The 19,057-nt window shown below is 46.3% G+C and overlaps 2 protein-coding genes across 5 annotated transcripts in view; both read left to right on the top strand.

The window, feature by feature from the left end:
* LOC110501861 (band 4.1-like protein 5) overlaps nt 1-15,158 on the top strand; it is a 47,895-nt gene extending 32,737 nt beyond the window's left edge. Inside the window, exons 17-26 of one of the 4 annotated variants that reach the window (XM_036959295.1) lie at nt 2,992-3,152; nt 3,509-3,594; nt 5,050-5,178; nt 6,225-6,289; nt 7,017-7,136; nt 12,233-12,314; nt 12,460-12,552; nt 12,765-12,830; nt 13,073-13,164; nt 13,769-15,158. In XM_036959295.1, the coding sequence (XP_036815190.1) occupies nt 2,992-3,152; nt 3,509-3,594; nt 5,050-5,178; nt 6,225-6,289; nt 7,017-7,136; nt 12,233-12,314; nt 12,460-12,552; nt 12,765-12,830; nt 13,073-13,164; nt 13,769-13,835 (961 nt within the window). In that variant the 3' untranslated portion in view covers nt 13,836-15,158. Of the gene's footprint in view, nt 1-2,991; nt 3,153-3,508; nt 3,595-5,049; nt 5,179-6,224; nt 6,290-7,016; nt 7,137-12,232; nt 12,315-12,459; nt 12,553-12,764; nt 12,831-13,018; nt 13,169-13,768 lie in introns of those variants that run through there. The other 3 variants (XM_036959294.1, XM_036959297.1, XM_036959296.1) reach the window with 3 other exon arrangements.
* Nucleotides 15,159-18,208: 3,050 nt separating this feature from the next.
* The window catches only part of ramp1 (receptor activity modifying protein 1), a 90,141-nt gene continuing 89,292 nt past the window's right edge, over nt 18,209-19,057 (top strand). The window contains exon 1 of the mRNA XM_021579710.2: nt 18,209-18,803. Within this exon, the coding sequence (XP_021435385.1) occupies nt 18,746-18,803 (58 nt within the window). The 5' untranslated portion in view covers nt 18,209-18,745. The remainder of the gene's footprint in view (nt 18,804-19,057) is intronic.

The following is a 19,057-nucleotide window of genomic DNA, read 5'->3' as shown; positions in this document are numbered from 1 at the left end:
CCCATACCCCCTGTCTTCTCCTCTCCTCCGCCCTTCCTGTCCAGGCCTCACCCTTTCACCACGCAATGCTGACCCTTCTCCTGGATGTGGGTGAGTGGACGGACACCGCTGGACCTTCCCCCTGTCCCACCCTGGGACACTAGGCTAATACTCAACAAGAGACAGACCAGACAGAGCTCTGTGTGTCTCAGTGACACCTTACCTGGACGATTCTCTCTCTACTCCTGCCCATTCCTCCTCCTCCTCCTCACTCAACCACTGCCGTGACCACCCCACCAAAACTGTCTGGGCCTGGCAAGATGGTATTGGAGGGAGAAACAGTAGAACAAAAACCAGTCTGTAGACAGGAACCAAGAGGAGAGAGGGAACATGAACCCACTGAACCACTGTTCTGTTCAATTATAGACAGACTGAAAGACTTATGTCTCTGAAGAATGACTTTATATGATATTTCCAGGGATATGAGGTGTTCCTCTTGTCCTCACTTCCCCCAGTTGGGGAAACCCTCTCATTTCCCCCAGTTGGGGAAACCCTCTCATTTCCCCCAGTTGGGGAAACCCTCTCATTTTCCCCAGTTGGGGAAACCCTCTCATTTTCCCCAGTTGGGGAAACCCTCTCATTTCCCCCAGTTGGGGAAACCCTCTCATTTTCCCCAGTTGGGGAAACCCTCTCATTTTCCCCAGTTGGGGAAACCCTCTCATTTTCCCCAGTTGGGGAAACCCTCTCATTTTCCCCAGTTGGGGAAACCCTCTCATTTCCCCCAGTTGGGGAAACCCTCTCATTTCCCCCAGTTGGGGAAACCCTCTCATTTCCCCCAGTTGGGGAAACCCTCTCATTTTCCCCAGTTGGGGAAACCCTCTCATTTTCCCCAGTTGGGGAAACCCTCTCATTTTCCCCCAGTTGGGGAAACCCTCTCATTTCCCCCATTTCCCCATCTGTTACATATCATGTTACTGCCGGCTGTCTTTGTGTATTCTCAATCATCCAACGATTTGATTCAACCCACGTTTTTATCATCGTTGATTTCAATCTGTTTATGGTTTATGGATCTGCACATGTTTCAGTCTCGCCTTAATCGGTGTTAAGTTAATGCACAAACTATGAATACAGATACAAGATGTATTCCTAACAGTGTACTTGCTGTAAACTCCTCGCTATTTCATTTTAATTGTAGTCTAATAATTCTATATTATTTCTATATATTGACAGTACTACTTACACAGCTCTACCAATGATTTTTTTTTTTTTTTCATTTTAAATTAACTTCCTGTTTACATTATTAAGTCGTGTTAACAAAGGTTGTCTCAGTATTGTAATTTATTGAGACTTCTGATAATGAACAGAAATAAAGCACCCAACTCCAGATGGGAAGTTAGTAGGCAGTTGTTGTTTTATATAGTTTCAGTGTAAAGTGCACTGCACTCAGTCATTTGTATACTTGTTTGTTAATTCTGTAGAGGCAACAAGTGCTGTTCGGCTGTATTATGGCCAGTGATGTCACTAGTCCCTGAGGTGTAATTGTTAGTAGCTGGCAACATCTTATTTACTACGAAAGAGGCAGGTGTCGTCTCTCTGACAACTGAAACCAGTTGTATCAAAGCCTCTTAGGCTGCGTTTACACAGGCAGCACAATTCTGCTCTTTTGTCCAATAATTGGTATTTTCCCCAGTCACATCTTTTCACATCGGATCTTTTTTCAGAGCTGATCTGTTTTGCTCAAAAGACTAATTAGTGGGGAAAAAATATCAGAATTGGGCTGCCTGCGTAAACGCAGCCTCTCAGCCTGTAATCTCACTGCAGTCCCATATGGAATGTGATCCGCTAGCTAGTACACCGCCCCCTCTATCTACTCCCTCTATCCCCTTCCCTCCCTCTCCAACTCCCTTCTCCCACCAGTCTCCCTTTCCCTCATCCCACCAGTCTCCCTTTCCCTCATCCCACCAGTCTCCCTTTCCCTCATCCCACCAGTCTCCCTTTCCCTCATCCCACCAGTCTCCCTTTCCCTCATCCCACCAGTCTCCCTTTCCCTCATCCCACCAGTCTCCCTTTCCCTCATCCCACCAGTCTCCCTTTCCCTCATCCCACCAGTCTCCCTTTCCCTCATCCCACCAGTCTCCCTTTCCCTCATCCCACCAGTCTCCCTTTCCCTCATCCCACCAGTCTCCCTTTCCCTCATCCCACCAGTCTCCCTTTCCCTTCTCCCACCAGTCTCCCTTTCCCTCATCCCACCAGTCTCCCTTTCCCTCATCCCACCAGTCTCCCTTTCCCTCATCCCACCAGTCTCCCTTTCCCTCATCCCACCAGTCTCCCTTTCCCTCATCCCACCAGTCTCCCTTTCCCTCATCCCACCAGTCTCCCTTTCCCTCCCAAACTGTGTGTAAAGAGTTCTCAGACCATTGTTGTTCTCCTTACATGGAGTTTGTATAGATGATGCCGTTGTCTTGTTACATGATGTGTGGTGTGTCACGTCTACAAGACTTGAGGCAGTAGGTGGTAATATTTCCCTCAGCTTTCACATTGTCTTTGTCCTCAGGCTGCAGCCAAGTGTAAGCTACGCCCTGCTGGTCTCACGTCAAGGCCCTCTTTGATGTAGAGAACAATCTACTTCCTCATTACCATACAGTTACCCGAGCTAACTCGAGGCCTGATAAAGCAGCTGTTGACTTACAAGTGTAATTATGGATATGGTCAGTTGATTTCAGGATTAGTTGTGCATGGTGCTGGCTCTGAGCCTCATTCATTAACTGTCACAGTGGGGCAGACTCTTCCGTCTTTCTCATCCAGTGTTCACAGGTAAGTCATACTCATGTTGTGACCCTGTCTTTCTGTACCAGGTGACTTGATCAGGGAGGGGGGGGGGGACCTGGGCCCAGGAACTACCCTGCAGGTTGTTCATTTTGTTGTCAGATCAAATGCTCTGGAAAAACTCTGCTTGTATAGCAGTGTCTCCCTCTCATGCCTGTATCTATCCTCGTGTGTGTGTGTCCGCAGCATGGCCTTGCCACTCGTAGCCGATCTGCTGGAGACATGCGTTAATGACGTCACCCATACACCCGTTCCCATGGCGACAGCAGGCCTGTCTGAGGAGACTGAGGCAGCCATGCTTAGCCCCGTCTCCAGCCTCACAGGGGAGGAGAAAGTCTCTCTTGCCGGTGAGCTTTCACACAGTCATGCCAAGGCTGGACTTACTGCATAACACCAGTCATGTCATATGTTTAGTAGGTAACCTTAGTAGTAGTAGTACTTGCCTCGTTAAAAGTACTGCCCCTGCAGAGGAAGTTGTGTTCGGTAAGGTTGTATAATGTCAAAAAGAAGCGCACTGCCTTGCAAATATCCTCCCTAACAGACATCCTGTGTTTGGTATGGGAGGCTTGGTACACCAAAGACGGTCACTGGTGTTATTGAACGTGCTGAATAGAACTGTGACATGTATTCCACAGTTAAATGTTCTGTGTGCTTCACCAGGAGTGTTACTGATAGTAAAGACGTGTCCTTGTTTCTTCAACAGAGGCGGCGGCGCGGCTGAAGCAGCTGGAACTACACAGTCTCTCGCTCCCTGTCCCTTCCAGAGCCAACCTCAACATGAACAACCAGGTCAATGCACTCAGCTGGAAGGGGGAGAGAGTGGGGTAGAGAGAGAGAGTGGGGTAGAGAGAGAGAGTGGGGTAGAGAGAGAGAGAGTGGGGTAGAGAGAGAGAGAGAGAGAGAGTGGGGTAGAGAGAGAGAGAGTGGGGTAGAGAGAGAGAGAGTGGGGTAGAGAGAGAGAGAGAGAGAGGGGGGTAGGGAGAGAGAGCGGGGGTAGGGAGAAAAGAGACATGAATACTGTGTACATACACACACACCGCCCTCTACAGGGAACACACACACACCGCCCTCTACAGGGAACACACACACACCGCCCTCTACAGGGAACACACACACACCGCCCTCTACAGGGAACACACTCACACCGCCCTCTACAGGGAACACACACACACCGCCCTCTACAGGGAACACACACACACCGCCCTCTACAGGGAACACACACACACCGCCCTCTACAGGGAACACACACACACCGCCCTCTACAGGGAACACACACACACCGCCCTCTACAGGGAACAAAGCCTGGTTAGTGTCAGTCAGACGAGCAGCGCTGCGTTGTATGGGAAGGGGAAGAGAGCTGCATGGACCGTCTCTCTGGTGGAGCAGAGAGCTGCGTGGACCGTCTCTCTGGTGGGGCAGAGAGCTGCATGGACCGTCTGTCTGGTGGGGCAGAGAGCTGCATGGACCGTCTCTCTGGTGGGGCAGAGAGCTGCATGGACCGTCTCTCTGGGAAAAAGCTAATGTGTGATGGTTTTTGATTTGATGTGTGCTAAAAGGCAGGGGGCTTGCCAGTAGTGTTGGTTTTAGTTTCACAGGGACCCTAATTGGCTCCATATGCTGAGGAAGACAGTAGGCCACTTTGACAGGCTAATGTGGACGCAATGGCAGACAGGGAGCAACTCAGTGGGCTGGGGAGAAAGGGTGGGGTGGGGAGCCATTGTGGGGTGGGGAGCCATTGTAGGGGTGGGGTGCGGAGCCATTGTAGGGGTGGGGTGGGGAGCCATTGTGGGGGTGGGGTGGGGAGCCATTTGTGGGGTGGGGGCCCATTGTAGGGGGTGGGGTGGGTAGCCATTGTGGGGGTGGGTAGCCATTGTGGGGGGTGGGTAGCCATTGTGGGGGGTGGGGAGCCATTGTGGGGGTGGGGTGGGGAGCCATTGTGGGGGTGGGGTGGGGAGCCATTGTGGGGGTGGGGTGGGGAGCCATTGTGGGGGTGGGGTGGGGAGCCATTGTGGAGTGGGGTGGGGAGCCATTGTGGAGTGGGGTGGGGAGCCATTGTGGGGGGTGGGGTGGGGAGCCATTGTGGGGGGTGGGGTGGGGAGCCATTGTGGGGGGTGGGGTGGGGAGCCATTGTGGGGGTGGGTGTTTTTTATCTTTAAGGAAGGTGGAGGGCAGAGCTATTGTAACTACAGCCTTTACAGGAAGATACTGTAGCCTAACTGTGTGTGTCTTGGTCCCCCCCACAAGGAGGATGTGGTGAAGCTCACAGAGGAGTGTCTGAACAGTGTGGCTAGCAGCTCTGTGCCTTCTCCACTTCGCCCCCCAGAGGACCTGAAGAGGAACATTATCAAAGCCCAGGCACATGCTGCCCTCAAGGTACTGAACACCAGCACCACAGAGTTGTGCGGTACTGTCCTCTAGGTACTGAACACCAGCACCACAGAGTTGTGCGGTACTGTCCTCTAGGTACTGAACACCAGCACCACAGAGTTGTGCGGTACTGTCCTCTAGGTACTGAACACCAGCACCACAGAGTTGTGCGATACTGCCCTCTAGGTACTGAACACCAGCACCACAGAGTTGTGCGGTACTGTCCTCTAGGTACTGAACACCAGCACCACAGAGTTGTGCGGTACTGTCCTCTAGGTACTGAACACCAGCACCACAGAGTTGTGCGGTACTGTCCTCTAGGTACTGAACACCAGCACCACAGAGTTGTGCGGTACTGCCCTCTAGGTACTGAACACCAGCACCACAGAGTTGTGCGGTACTGCCCTCTAGGTACTGAACACCAGCACCACAGAGTTGTGCGGTACTGCCCTCTAGGTACTGAACACCAGCACCACAGAGTTGTGCGGTACTGCCCTCTAGGTACTGAACACCAGCACCACAGAGTTGTGCGGTACTGCCCTCTAGGTACTGAACACCAGCACCACAGAGTTGTGCGGTACTGCCCTCTAGGTACTGAACACCAGCACCACAGAGTTTTGCGATACTTCCAGGAACACTTCGAAGCAGGTTCTACAGACCAAGACGGGGTTGGGAAGTCAATGGGAGAAGTGAGAAATTCTTTCTTAGTTGTTAATTTTAAAACCCATTTACATGTTTCTGCCCATAAGCTTAGCTAGACACCGTCGCCATGACATCGCCTACAAGCGTGATCAGGGATTTCTATTGGAGGAGCAGTTTCTGCCTGTCTGTGCTAGCACTTTGTCGATAGACACTCAGAAATCATCTTGGTGCAACATAGAAATGGTACAGGGATGCTTTGGAGTCTTACATGTAGACAAGGAAGTATTGTATAAGTACTGTAAACTTTTGGATAACCAGGAAGTTGGATACAGTGGCAAGTTTCTTTTTGAAAACCACCAACCTTACACATTGATTGTATTATACCTCCACTGATGTTCTGTATGTTATAGAGCTCCCTGGAGGAGCACGTTGTGATGGGGGACAAGAACACCAATGTACAGGAAGCTGCAGGCAGGTGAGTGAGGACACCGTGAAGAGTCACTACGGTTGTGTTCCTAGTCTCTACCCTTTTAGTGTGCAATCTTTCACTTCCCCTCGTGCATTCAAAGCATTGGATGATCACGCTTCATTGTGCGGTATTTGATGACAAAGGAAACCTCAATCTTGGAATGTCACCAAGCCTCCCCTGTCTCCATCTCCCTGGAGTCACCCCAACACTCCACAGCCAGCCTAAGCCAATCACAGCCTTCCTCCAAAGCTCATTAACAGCTAGAATATTTATGAGGGTTCTTGGCATAATTCTGTTATGACATCAACGGCTCATTCCCAGGGGCTGCCCACTTTTCTGTGGGCAGGACTCTTGGGGTTGATTGACAGGAGGGATTCTTGCAGCAGCTGTAGTGAAGTTAACACAAAAGCCAAAATGTGTTAAGGTGATAATTCCTCTGAAAGAAAACCTAAACACCACAGCTGCATCCCTGCACACACAAAAAAACAGCAGTTCGCGGAGCTTTGTTTTGCCCTTCTCCAGTGACCTCTTATGTTGAGCTTCAAACAAAGTGCACAAGATGAGGGATTGATGTAGTGGTGCAGTAGGGCAATAACAACTGGAGGGAAGCAACAAAGGCGACTCGCATCGAAAAAAAATCTACATTTGCCTCAACAAACTGGATGTTTAGGCTGAGCTGAGTAGTGGAGGGTGTTGTAGATCTCTCTTACTGTCCACTCTTTGTCATTCCCAGGCTGAAGGTGCGTAGTGGCCGTATGGGCAGCAACTCCTCCCTGTCTCTAACTGGACGTCCCGAGAGACAGGAGTCAAGGGACCTCCTCAAACCCACACTGCTGACCACAGCTGGGGCCAGGTGAGACTGGGAAATAAACACCTCACACTCACTGTATAGATTGAGGAGTAGGCTTGCCATTTGAAGGGGGGGGGTCAATGTGTTCTTTCTTAATGCTTCTTGAAGTAAACTGCAGTGTTCATATGGTTTAAATTAGAACTGGTGAGATATTGGTGTGTGTTTATGTGTATGTTCCATGTGCTTGCCAATGTTCAGTAGTTAGGGTGTGTGTTTATGTTGGATGGTGTACATTAGTTAGGGTGTGTGTTTATGTTGGATGGTGTACAGTAGTTAGGGTGTGTGTTTGTTGGATGGTGTACAGTAGTTAGGGTGTGTGTTTATGTTGGATGGTGTACAGTAGTTAGGGTGTGTGTTTGTTGGATGGTGTACAGTAGTTAGGGTGTGTGTTTATGTTGGATGGTGTACAGTAGTTAGGGTGTGTGTTTGTTGGATGGTGTACAGTAGTTAGGGTGTGTGTTTATGTTGGATGGTGTACAGTAGTTAGGGTGTGTGTTTGTTGGATGGTGTACAGTAGTTAGGGTGTGTGTTGGATGGTGTTCAGTAGTTAGGGTGTGTGTTGGATGGTGTACAGTAGTTAGGGTGTGTGTTTATGTTGGATGGTGTACAGTAGTTAGGGTGTGTGTTTGTTGGATGGTGTACAGTAGTTAGGGTGTGTGTTGGATGGTGTTCAGTAGTTAGGGGGTGTGTTGGATGGTGTACAGTAGTTAGGGTGTGTGTTTATGTTGGATGGTGTACAGTAGTTAGGGTGTGTGTTTGTTGGATGGTGTACAGTAGTTAGGGTGTGTGTTGGATGGTGTTCAGTAGTTAGGGTGTGTGTTTGTTGGATGGTGTACAGTAGTTAGGGTGTGTGTTGGATGGTGTTCAGTAGTTAGGGTGTGTGTTTATGTTGGATGGTGTACAGTAGTTAGGGTGTGTGGTGGATGGTGTACAGTAGTTAGGGTGGGTGTGTGTTGGATGGTGTACAGTAGTTAGGGTGTGTGGTGGATGGTGTACAGTAGTTAGGGTGGGTGTGTGTTGGATGGTGTACAGTAGTTAGGGTGTGTGTTTGTTGGATGGTGTACAGTAGTTAGGGTGTGTGTTTGTTGGATGGTGTACAGTAGTTAGGGTGTGTGTTGGATGGTGTACATTAGTTAGGGTGTGTGTTGGATGGTGTACAGTAGTTAGGGTGTGTGTTGGATGGTGTACAGTAGTTAGGGTGTGTGTTGGATGGTGTACAGTAGTTAGGGTGGGTGTGTGTTGGATGGTGTACAGTAGTTAGGGTGGGTGTGTGTTGGATGGTGTACAGTAGTTAGGGTGTGTGTTTGTTGGATGGTGTACAGTAGTTAGGGTGTGTGTTGGATGGTGTTCAGTAGTTAGGGTGTGTGTTTATGTTGGATGGTGTACAGTAGTTAGGGTGTGTGGTGGATGGTGTACAGTAGTTAGGGTGGGTGTGTGTTGGATGGTGTACAGTAGTTAGGGTGTGTGGTGGATGGTGTACAGTAGTTAGGGTGGGTGTGTGTTGGATGGTGTACAGTAGTTAGGGTGTGTGTTTGTTGGATGGTGTACAGTAGTTAGGGTGTGTGTTTGTTGGATGGTGTACAGTAGTTAGGGTGTGTGTTGGATGGTGTACATTAGTTAGGGTGTGTGTTGGATGGTGTACAGTAGTTAGGGTGTGTGTTGGATGGTGTACAGTAGTTAGGGTGTGTGTTGGATGGTGTACAGTAGTTAGGGTGGGTGTGTGTTGGATGGTGTACAGTAGTTAGGGTGGGTGTGTGTTGGATGGTGTACAGTAGTTAGGGTGGGTTTATGTTGGATGGTGTACAGTAGTTAGGGTGTTTGTTGGATGGTGTTCAGTAGTTAGGGTGTGTGTTGGATGGTGTACAGTAGTTAGGGTGTGTGTTGGATGGTGTACAGTAGTTAGGGTGGGTGTGTGTTGGATGGTGTACAGTAGTTAGGGTGGGTTTATGTTGGATGGTGTACAGTAGTTAGGGTGTGTGTTTGTTGGATGGTGTACAGTAGTTAGGGTGTGTGTTTGTTGGATGGTGTACAGTAGTTAGGGTGTGTGTTGGATGGTGTTCAGTAGTTAGGGGGTGTGTTGGATGGTGTACAGTAGTTAGGGTGTGTGTTTATGTTGGATGGTGTACAGTAGTTAGGGTGTGTGTTTGTTGGATGGTGTACAGTAGTTAGGGTGTGTGTTGGATGGTGTTCAGTAGTTAGGGTGTGTGTTTGTTGGATGGTGTACAGTAGTTAGGGTGTGTGTTGGATGGTGTTCAGTAGTTAGGGTGTGTGTTTATGTTGGATGGTGTACAGTAGTTAGGGTGTGTGGTGGATGGTGTACAGTAGTTAGGGTGGGTGTGTGTTGGATGGTGTACAGTAGTTAGGGTGTGTGGTGGATGGTGTACAGTAGTTAGGGTGGGTGTGTGTTGGATGGTGTACAGTAGTTAGGGTGTGTGTTTGTTGGATGGTGTACAGTAGTTAGGGTGTGTGTTTGTTGGATGGTGTACAGTAGTTAGGGTGTGTGTTGGATGGTGTACATTAGTTAGGGTGTGTGTTGGATGGTGTACAGTAGTTAGGGTGTGTGTTGGATGGTGTACAGTAGTTAGGGTGTGTGTTGGATGGTGTACAGTAGTTAGGGTGGGTGTGTGTTGGATGGTGTACAGTAGTTAGGGTGGGTGTGTGTTGGATGGTGTACAGTAGTTAGGGTGGGTTTATGTTGGATGGTGTACAGTAGTTAGGGTGTTTGTTGGATGGTGTTCAGTAGTTAGGGTGTGTGTTGGATGGTGTACAGTAGTTAGGGTGTGTGTTGGATGGTGTACAGTAGTTAGGGTGGGTGTGTGTTGGATGGTGTACAGTAGTTAGGGTGGGTTTATGTTGGATGGTGTACAGTAGTTAGGGTGTGTGTTTGTTGGATGGTGTACAGTAGTTAGGGTGTGTGTTTGTTGGATGGTGTACAGTAGTTAGGGTGTGTTTGTTGGATGGTGTACAGTAGTTAGGGTGTGTGTTGGATGGTGTACAGTAGTTAGGGTGTGTGTTGGATGGTGTACAGTAGTTAGGGTGTGTGTTGGATGGTGTACAGTAGTTAGGGTGTGTGTTTATGTTGGATGGTGTACAGTAGTTAGGGTGTGTGTTGGATGGTGTTCAGTAGTTAGGGTGTGTGTTGGATGGTGTACAGTAGTTAGGGTGTGTGTTGGATGGTGTACAGTAGTTAGGGTGTGTGTTGGATGGTGTTCAGTAGTTAGGGTGTGTGTTGGATGGTGTTCAGTAGTTAGGGTGTGTGTTGGATGGTGTTCAGTAGTTAGGGTGTGTGTTGGATGGTGTACAGTAGTTAGGGTGTGTGTTGGATGGTGTTCAGTAGTTAGGGTGTGTGTTGGATGGTGTACAGTAGTTAGGGTGTGTGTTGGATGGTGTTCAGTAGTTAGGGTGTGTGTTGGATGGTGTACAGTAGTTAGGGTGTGTGTTGGATGGTGTACAGTAGTTAGGGTGTGTGTTGGATGGTGTACAGTAGTTAGGGTGTGTGTTGGATGGTGTTCAGTAGTTAGGGTGTGTGTTGGATGGTGTTCAGTAGTTAGGGTGTGTGTTGGATGGTGTACAGTAGTTAGGGTGGGTTTATGTTGGATGGTGTACAGTAGTTAGGGTGGGTGTTGGATGGTGTTCAGTAGTTAGGGTGTGTGTTGGATGGTGTTCAGTAGTTAGGGTGTGTGTTGGATGGTGTTCAGTAGTTAGGGTGTGTGTTGGATGGTGTTCAGTAGTTAGGGTGTGTGTTGGATGGTGTTCAGTAGTTAGGGTGTGTGTTGGATGGTGTACAGTAGTTAGGGTGTGTGTTGGATGGTGTTCAGTAGTTAGGGTGTGTGTTGGATGGTGTACAGTAGTTAGGGTGTGTGTTGGATGGTGTTCAGTAGTTAGGGTGTGTGTTGGATGGTGTTCAGTAGTTAGGGTGTGTGTTGGATGGTGTTCAGTAGTTAGGGTGTGTGTTTATGTTGGATGGTGTTCATTCACTGTCAGAGCAAACGTAGCTAGCTACAGCCTTATACCAGTGCTGGTGTAGGCCTAAATCAATATGTTTATGCAACAGTATCTTCTGAATCCGAGAGGAATAGGCAAAGATTTAATGTGTTAGCTACATGAAGTAAGAGAGAGTATTGAATGTAGCCAAACATTCTAGGGTCTCACTCCCCTGGGAAACACTGTCCAACACTTTGGTTCCTACCCTGTCACAATAGTACCTACATAGAGATCCTATTAGTATTCTAATGAATAGTAATACGAATGCCTCCCTGGCTTTTTCATCTGTGGTCATTGTTATATTTCCATGATTCCAACAGTTGATCTAAATCGGAAGTCAAATCCAAATGGCAATATTTGGTTAAAAATAAGGCCTCTATTTTTTTGCACATATCGTGCAGCCCTACGTCGCAGTGTGGAAATTATATGTTGTAAAATGAGATTTTGGTTTAAGCTTGATTTGTTTTATACTGTTCAATCAGAATGGAGAAAGCCCCTTAGATTCTACAAGTTATTTCAATGTGTTGCCACCCTGGGTCATACACAACTCATAAAGCACATTTACAACTTTTATTATTCAAAAACATAAAATACCGTCATACTTTCAAAAATCACCTCATGAGGAGGAGATATTTTGGCCATATTGCCCAGCCCTATGTGAGGCTAAGAGTGGGGCACACCCAGGTTAGAGGGGGCCACCTGTCTAGCAGTCAGGACTACAGCTCCATCTGACACTCATTTAAGGATATATGTCACTTCTTAGATTCTACTCAGCATTGTTAACAAGCGTTCTTTAGTCTACTAGGCTATAGGTTGCAGCACTCAAGACCAAGACAGTGTTTTTACACAGCTCTCTGCTGCCATCTTGTGGATTATGGGAATCATAGCTGTCTGATACCATCTGATTGAGCATGGGAATCACACTCCTGCTAATGTGACATGACTCAATTCTGCCTGGATACATGTCTTTGCATATTAAGCACTTGTGAAGATTGTGTCCATTGATAATGTGTATGTTAGCCGTGCTATTGTTCAGTACTTCCTCATCAGACCCTATAGGAATGAATTAAACTCTCGTCCCTCTGTCTTCTGCCTCGTCCCTCTTTCCTCATCAGTGTTGAGATGTTGGCTGTGGATCTCGTGCAATCAGCACCTATGATGCCCCTTGAAATACTTAACGGAGGGCAACCAACAAAGGTAATCAATTAATCTGTGTTTTGCTTTTCCGGTTACTCTCGTGCATTAGAATGGAAACTACATCTGAATGCACAGAGAATTGTATGCCTTTTTGTGGGAATGTGATAGCTGTTTGTAACATAGCCATTGGCTTGTCACTATGCAGGCCGAACCTGAGGAGCTAAAGATGCCCACCCCTCCACCACTGCGGGCCCCGCTGAGCAGTAACCTGATAGACTTCTCAGACCCAACCCCAGTAGTAAGTCTATAGACCCCGTCTGCTACCTCACGCTTCAGCTGCTGTTATCTGTTGTCTTGACTAGATCAAACTTACCAAAAATAAGTACGATTCGCTTTCAAGTTTAAACCCAATAGGCCTACTGTACGTTGACAGGTCACCTATTTACTTTGGCCTCATTGTGCCAACTGATAGGTGTTTGAGTGTAACTCTTCAACATTCTTCTCTTGTAGTTAGCGCCATCATCAGTGCAATCCAAGCCCATGATATCACCTCGCTGGATCATCCCTGCTGCTGCAGTGAGTACTGATGGACTTTCACTGTCCTCCAGGCTTTAATGCTCCTGTCTGTCTTTAGCCTGCCTGCCTGGCCTGTGTTTAAGTATGTCTGTATTTTAGTCTGTCTGTACGTCAGTCTACCATCCCTACTGTAGCTGCCTCAGAGACTGACACAGCCAGTCCACTTTCCTTCTCCCATTCTAACACAGCCACTCGCTGCCATCTTTACTAACGGCCTCTTTGACCTTGACCCCTCTGAAAAGACCGCCGCCCCTCTCCAACCTGAAGGGGGGGCTCTCACCCCAGCCCTGCACCCCCATCTCTCCTCTCAAATGCACAATGTGATTGACACCAGGTAACTCCGTCGTGGCACGTCGTCATCTCTACCTTGTCCTAATGTTCTTTAGGTCATCTCATCTGGACAGTGTGGTCATCGTTGCTATGTGTTTTTGGTGCCATGCCCATATGCTGTGTTGTAAAGAGTAGACAATATCATTCTCCATCCTGTTTAATAATTGAAGCCTGTAGTGATTAACATCCCCATTTACTAATTATGGTCCTGATGAGCTTCTTGAAATAGCTTGCTGAAAGCTGGAGCTGAATGCTTAATTTCTCACTACATCTCTACAGAAGTTCTAAAGTTTGGCTGTACTGCTGAATAAAGTCTGTTCGTTAAGATGAAGGTAGTGACCACTACAAGTTAGTAGTGATCACATCAGGTAAATGGAAAGATGAATAGTGCCTGCAGGTCTCCTGGAACAATATCCATAGATTGATGGATGTGAACCGTCTTGTGCAGTTTCTCATTACGTTGTGACGTTCCCATGCATCACATTATACTGGCTAGCAATACAATATTCCTATTCTACTAGAATATTACTATGATACAGTACTTTATGTTGTGCACATTGAAAAGTAGGTGTTCTGGGATTTTTATTTAGTTGTTCTCCTCTCACCAGCATTGTGGCCCAGCCACCCAAAGAGCACGGCACCAAGCACAAAGGTCTGTTGACCACTGAGCTCTGAGTGGGAACCAGGGAGGGAGCTAGCTTCTACCCTCCTCACAACGAATACTTCCTACTCCTGGTGTTTCCAAACTAGGGGACTACTTCCTACCCTGAGCACATTCATCTCCTACTGCATTCCCAAACCTGGGGGAAGTTCCTACCCTAGTGACAACCAGTATCTCCTACTGCGTTCCCAAACAATTCCCAAACCAGCAGCAATCAAGAGATTGGAATTCCTCGTCTCACTCTATTCCAGTTTGGAGGAGTGTTTTTAGTTTAGTACCACAGTTGGTTCACTGCTTCTTGTCATAAGCATTCCTACAAAGTGCACAGACTCCCTTTTAGAAATGTTTAAAGCAGGAAGGGACTGCAATAAGTGCTAAGGAAGAGGACATCTGTTCCTCAAGCCACTGTATTACATTGGAGCACTGGACCTGAACTCTGAGAAGATATGAAACAATGACTTTCTACTGACGGTTTTTAGTCCTGTTTTTTTTTTATTTTTTTTATTTAAAGTCATACAGAGTGAATCAATCAAGTACCAATGTTCAGTTAGGACCTGGTGCTCACTAGACGTTTCTGAATCTGATTTAAGACTCCGTTATCAGAGACAACAGCAATATGTAGAATGCAGGCATGAATTTAGCCACATCTAAAATGTTATTCCTATTTTGTATCCATATAAAAACGCTGTAGCTACAACCTGCCTTAAGCTAGCAGAATGTTAAATTATGATCGCATAACTTTACACAGTAAGGAAATACTACCACTACTATTACTAATACTACCACTATTACTACTGTATCTAGGCCTAAACTGTACTTTAGTTTTTCATCTTACTGAGTCCACTGCTTACGACTGGAGTGTCTGTGTGTGATGGTAATATCTAATCATGTAGTCTTGACACTGTTTCTGGCTGTGGTCATCAATGACAGGGGACATGACTCATAGGCCTATTTCCTCTGTCAGCCTATCACAAACTGGCTCTCCATTGGTTCTTTTCCACACTAAGCCAATCACATACAGGATCTCTGGTGGTAGGAAGTTGTCAGTCAACTGTATTATTCACTAACGTAAGATGTTATTAAATGTATTTTAGATATCAGATGGGCGGTAGATCAGAAGTAGGTATTTGCGAGACGATGTGCAGCAGAGGTAAAAGCAGAAGACCTTTTCGAATACAGTTCATTTGAACAAGTGATCTGTGAACAACACCCATCTCAACGGAAAGACTTAAAATACATCACGTTTAGTTTTTTTTAACTTAAAATAGCCACTCTGAGAAGATGTGGTGTTCTCTCTCTGTGTCATGAATATAAACTCAGCAAAAAAAGAAATGTTCTCTCACTGTCAGCTGCATTTATTGTCAGCAAACTTAACATGTGTAAATATTTGTATGAACATAACAAGATTCAACACCTGAGACAAACTGAACAAGTTCCACAGACATGTGACTAACAGAAATGTAATAATGTGTCCCTGAACAAAGGGGGGTCAAAATCAAAAGTAACGGTCAGTATCTGGTGTGGCCACCAGCTGCATTAAGTACTGCAGTGCATCTCCTCATGGACTGCACCAGATTTGCCAGTTCTTGCTGTGAGATGTTACCCCACTCTTCCACCAAGGCACCTGCAAGTTTCCAGACATTTCTGGGATGAATGGCCCTAGCCCTCACCCTCTGATCCAACAGGTTCCAGACGTGCTCAATGGGATTGAGATCCGGGCTCTTCTCTGGCCATGGCAGAACACTGACATTCCTGTCTTGCAGGAAATCACGCACAGAACGAGCAGTATGGCTGGTGGCATTGTCATGCTGGAGGGTCATCTCAGGATGAGCCTGCAGGAAAGGTACCACATGAGGGAGGAGGATGTCTTCTCTGTAACGCACAGTGTTGTGATTGCCTGCAATGACAACAAGCTCAGTCCCATGATGCTGTGATCCCGCTCCAGAGTACAGGCCTCGGTGTAAAGCTCATTCCTTTGATGATAAACGTGAATCCAACCATCACCCCTGGTGAGACCAAACCGCAACTCATCAGAGAAGAGCACTTTTTGCCAGTCCTGTCTGGTCCAGCGACGGTGGGTTTGTGCCCTTTGGCAATGTTGTTTCCGGTTATGTATGGTGAGGACCTGCCTTACGACAGGCCTACCAGCCTCGCTCAGCCTATTGCGGACAGTCTGAGCACTGATGGACGGATTGTGCGTTCCTGGTGTAACTCGGGCAGTTGTTGTTGCCATCCTGTACTTGTCCCGCAGGTGTGATGTTCGGATGTACCGATCCTGTGCAGGTGTTGTTATACGTGGTCTGCCACTGTGAGGATGATCAGCTGTCCGTCCTGTCTCCCTGTAGCGCTGTCAGTCAGGACATTGCAATTTTTTGCCCTGGCCAAAAATCCTCATGCAGTCCTCATGCCTCGCAGCATGCCTAAGGCACGTTCACACAGATGAGCAGGGACCCTGGGCATCTTTCTTTTGGTGTTTTTCAGAGTCAGTAGAAAGGCCTCTTTAGTGTCCTAAGTTTTCATAACTGTGACCTTAATTGCCTACCGTCTGTAAGCTGTTAGTGTCTTAACGACCGTTCCACAGGTGCATGTTCATTAATTGTTTGGTTCATTAATAAGCATGGGAAACAGTGTTTAAACCCTTTACAATGAAGATCTGTGAAGTTATTTTGGATTTTTACGAATTATCTTTGAAAGAGTCCTGAAAAGGGGACGTTTCTTTTTTTGCTGAGTTTATAAACTAATTTGCCTGGCAAGAACATTCTTTGTCATATTATTGAATTGCATCAGAGATTGTAGAGATGGTGATTGACCAAAATGAGTGGTCTTTTTTTAAAGCTCTGAGAGGAAACTTTTCTCAGTTTAAACATACCACTTTCTCTCTCTGCTGTTTGAAATTGTGCTTCACCATGTAAGTGCACTTGTGCTGTAGCTCTCGTACCTTAATTTATTCCTCTTTTTGTAAGGGCACCCTTGTTATTCGCACTGTATTTAAGTGTATTGTAGATGTGAAGAGGAAAAAAATGCTCTAGATAGTCACCATACCAATTTTGTATCTTGTATGTACATTGAACGTCATTACTTTTTAAATGATCTGTAGGCTAGTATGACAGTAATAATTTTGTACAATGTAGTAAATTCTGTAAGTAAAAAAAAGTATTATAAAAAAACGTGTGAATTCTTCCATTTTAAGATCTCTGGTCTTTGAGAAAATGTTTATCTTCCTGTACATGCAGTATTATCATGAATTATATGTCCATCGGCATCGATTCATTGATTTCCTATAGAGCCTTTCCAGATGCTCGAAGACTCACCTCTTCCACCACCAAATGTGTAGCACCCACTTGGGGTGGGGCGGGATGCATGGTCAGCAACCATTTCTGCCAGAACGCTCACCACACATCAGCTATCGGGTGGAGAGATTAATAATCTATGCCAATGAGGAACTGGAGCGGTTTGTTGGGACTGCGGGAGCTGTAATGCTGCGTTTATATATTCTAACACTAGATGGCAACATTAGGTGAGTTTGGACTGTACTACTTAATCGTCAAGTTTGCGCAACCTGTCTGGTTTAACCCCTTAAATCCAATCCCATAGGTCAAACGTATTATCTTTAAAAAATATATATATGTTGAAGCCTATGAACTTTGACATCACATTGTGTAGTAGGCTAGGATGGAAGTCATTTTTATTATGTCAACAATGACACCAGGATGATACTGATCACTTTTCCCAGAAGGAAGTGTTAATTTTGAATGTGTAACAGGCACCAGTTGGTCACAATTTGTTTTATGTACAGTACTGAATGTAATGTAGTCCCTGCAGCAAAGTCGGCCTCTGCCTATTGCTGCGTTCAAAACAACTGGGAACTCGAATAATGCGAGGTCCAATCATGACGTCAGTGATCTTCAGGTCGGAAAGTCGGAGGTCTAGAAAGAGGCCCGAGTTCGCGAGATCAAATCGATTTTTTTCCCCAGACGTGTTTTGAACACACTGAAGTAGGAAGTCGAGATTTCCCAGTTGCTTTGGACGCGGCATTAGCCCCAGAATAGTTTACCCACATCGGGGACAATCGACTAGATACAGCTGCGTACCGATTTCAGGGGGCCGGAACATATTTTGAAATAATTGATAGACTGCAAATTGACCCCAAGAAGCCCAAACATATACATTTGCCTAAAACCTAATAATTTTAAACCTTGCTGACATTTGTATGCTTGGGAATACTTTGGAACAGATTTCCAAAATTAATTTGAGCTGATTTGCTGGTGTTTTTTTGTCCCCAAAAATGTTTTATAATATATTTGTTTTGCTCAGAACGTGGGGCGTAAAATCAAATCACCTGCGTCGTGTTGGGGAACCCTGGTTTACATTCTGGTTATGGCCCCTTGGCTCTCTCACGGACTCTCTGTTGGTGTCAGTCAAGAGAACGCACGCTCGAGACCCAGCAGTTCACTGGCGGCTCTACTCTGGCTCAGTATGTTTCGCTTGCGCATGGTTGGTTGGAGTTGCCAAGTATGTCCTCGTAGTGTACGCAATGTTTTTGGACTCTAATGGAACTTACCATTTGTTGAATTGTCAAGACTCGATGTTGGTTGCATATTTATTTAAATGATAGCGAATCTATTTCGTAAAGAAAGCTGGCGGGATAGGTTACTCCGAAAGCAAAACTCCCGACGACCCGAACCAAGTGTATCTCTTCCGAGTTTTTGCGCAAGGTGATAGTGACGGTGACGACAGTTGAGCTGCCTTTATAGTTGGTTGAGAGGAACGAGTCGAATGCTTATGGATTACAACTCTGTGATTCTGTGACAGGGTCGTCTCTTAGTGGATACATTAGGGAGGAGAATTGTGACGCTTTTATCGTCTGTTTCATCTTAACGCTTCTCCAACTTCTTGCATTGGATAGTCGTTTTTAAAGAAGACCATGACATCGGATACCACACCAGTGTTTTCGAAACAGGTGCTCCTGTGGCTGGTTGTAGGTAAGTTTTGGAGAGACGCGCAGCGCACCGCTATCCTTGATGCCGCTCGAGGCTTTCTTTAATTCAATTTCTACAAATGATGCCTGGGCATGATGGTTTATCATTCATTAATGAATGATGACCATAACATTATTCGATAGAAACTAGAAAGATGATAAAGTATTGACATTAAAATAATGACCATCCTTTTCATCATGTCAAAGCATTGATTCATTAGTAATATAAATATTATTATATCATGTTAATATTTTTAG

Source organism: Oncorhynchus mykiss, chromosome 22 (assembly GCF_013265735.2).
Source record: "Oncorhynchus mykiss isolate Arlee chromosome 22, USDA_OmykA_1.1, whole genome shotgun sequence".
NCBI lineage: Eukaryota > Metazoa > Chordata > Actinopteri > Salmoniformes > Salmonidae > Oncorhynchus > Oncorhynchus mykiss.
This window is presented reverse-complemented; position numbering and strand designations above follow the sequence as displayed.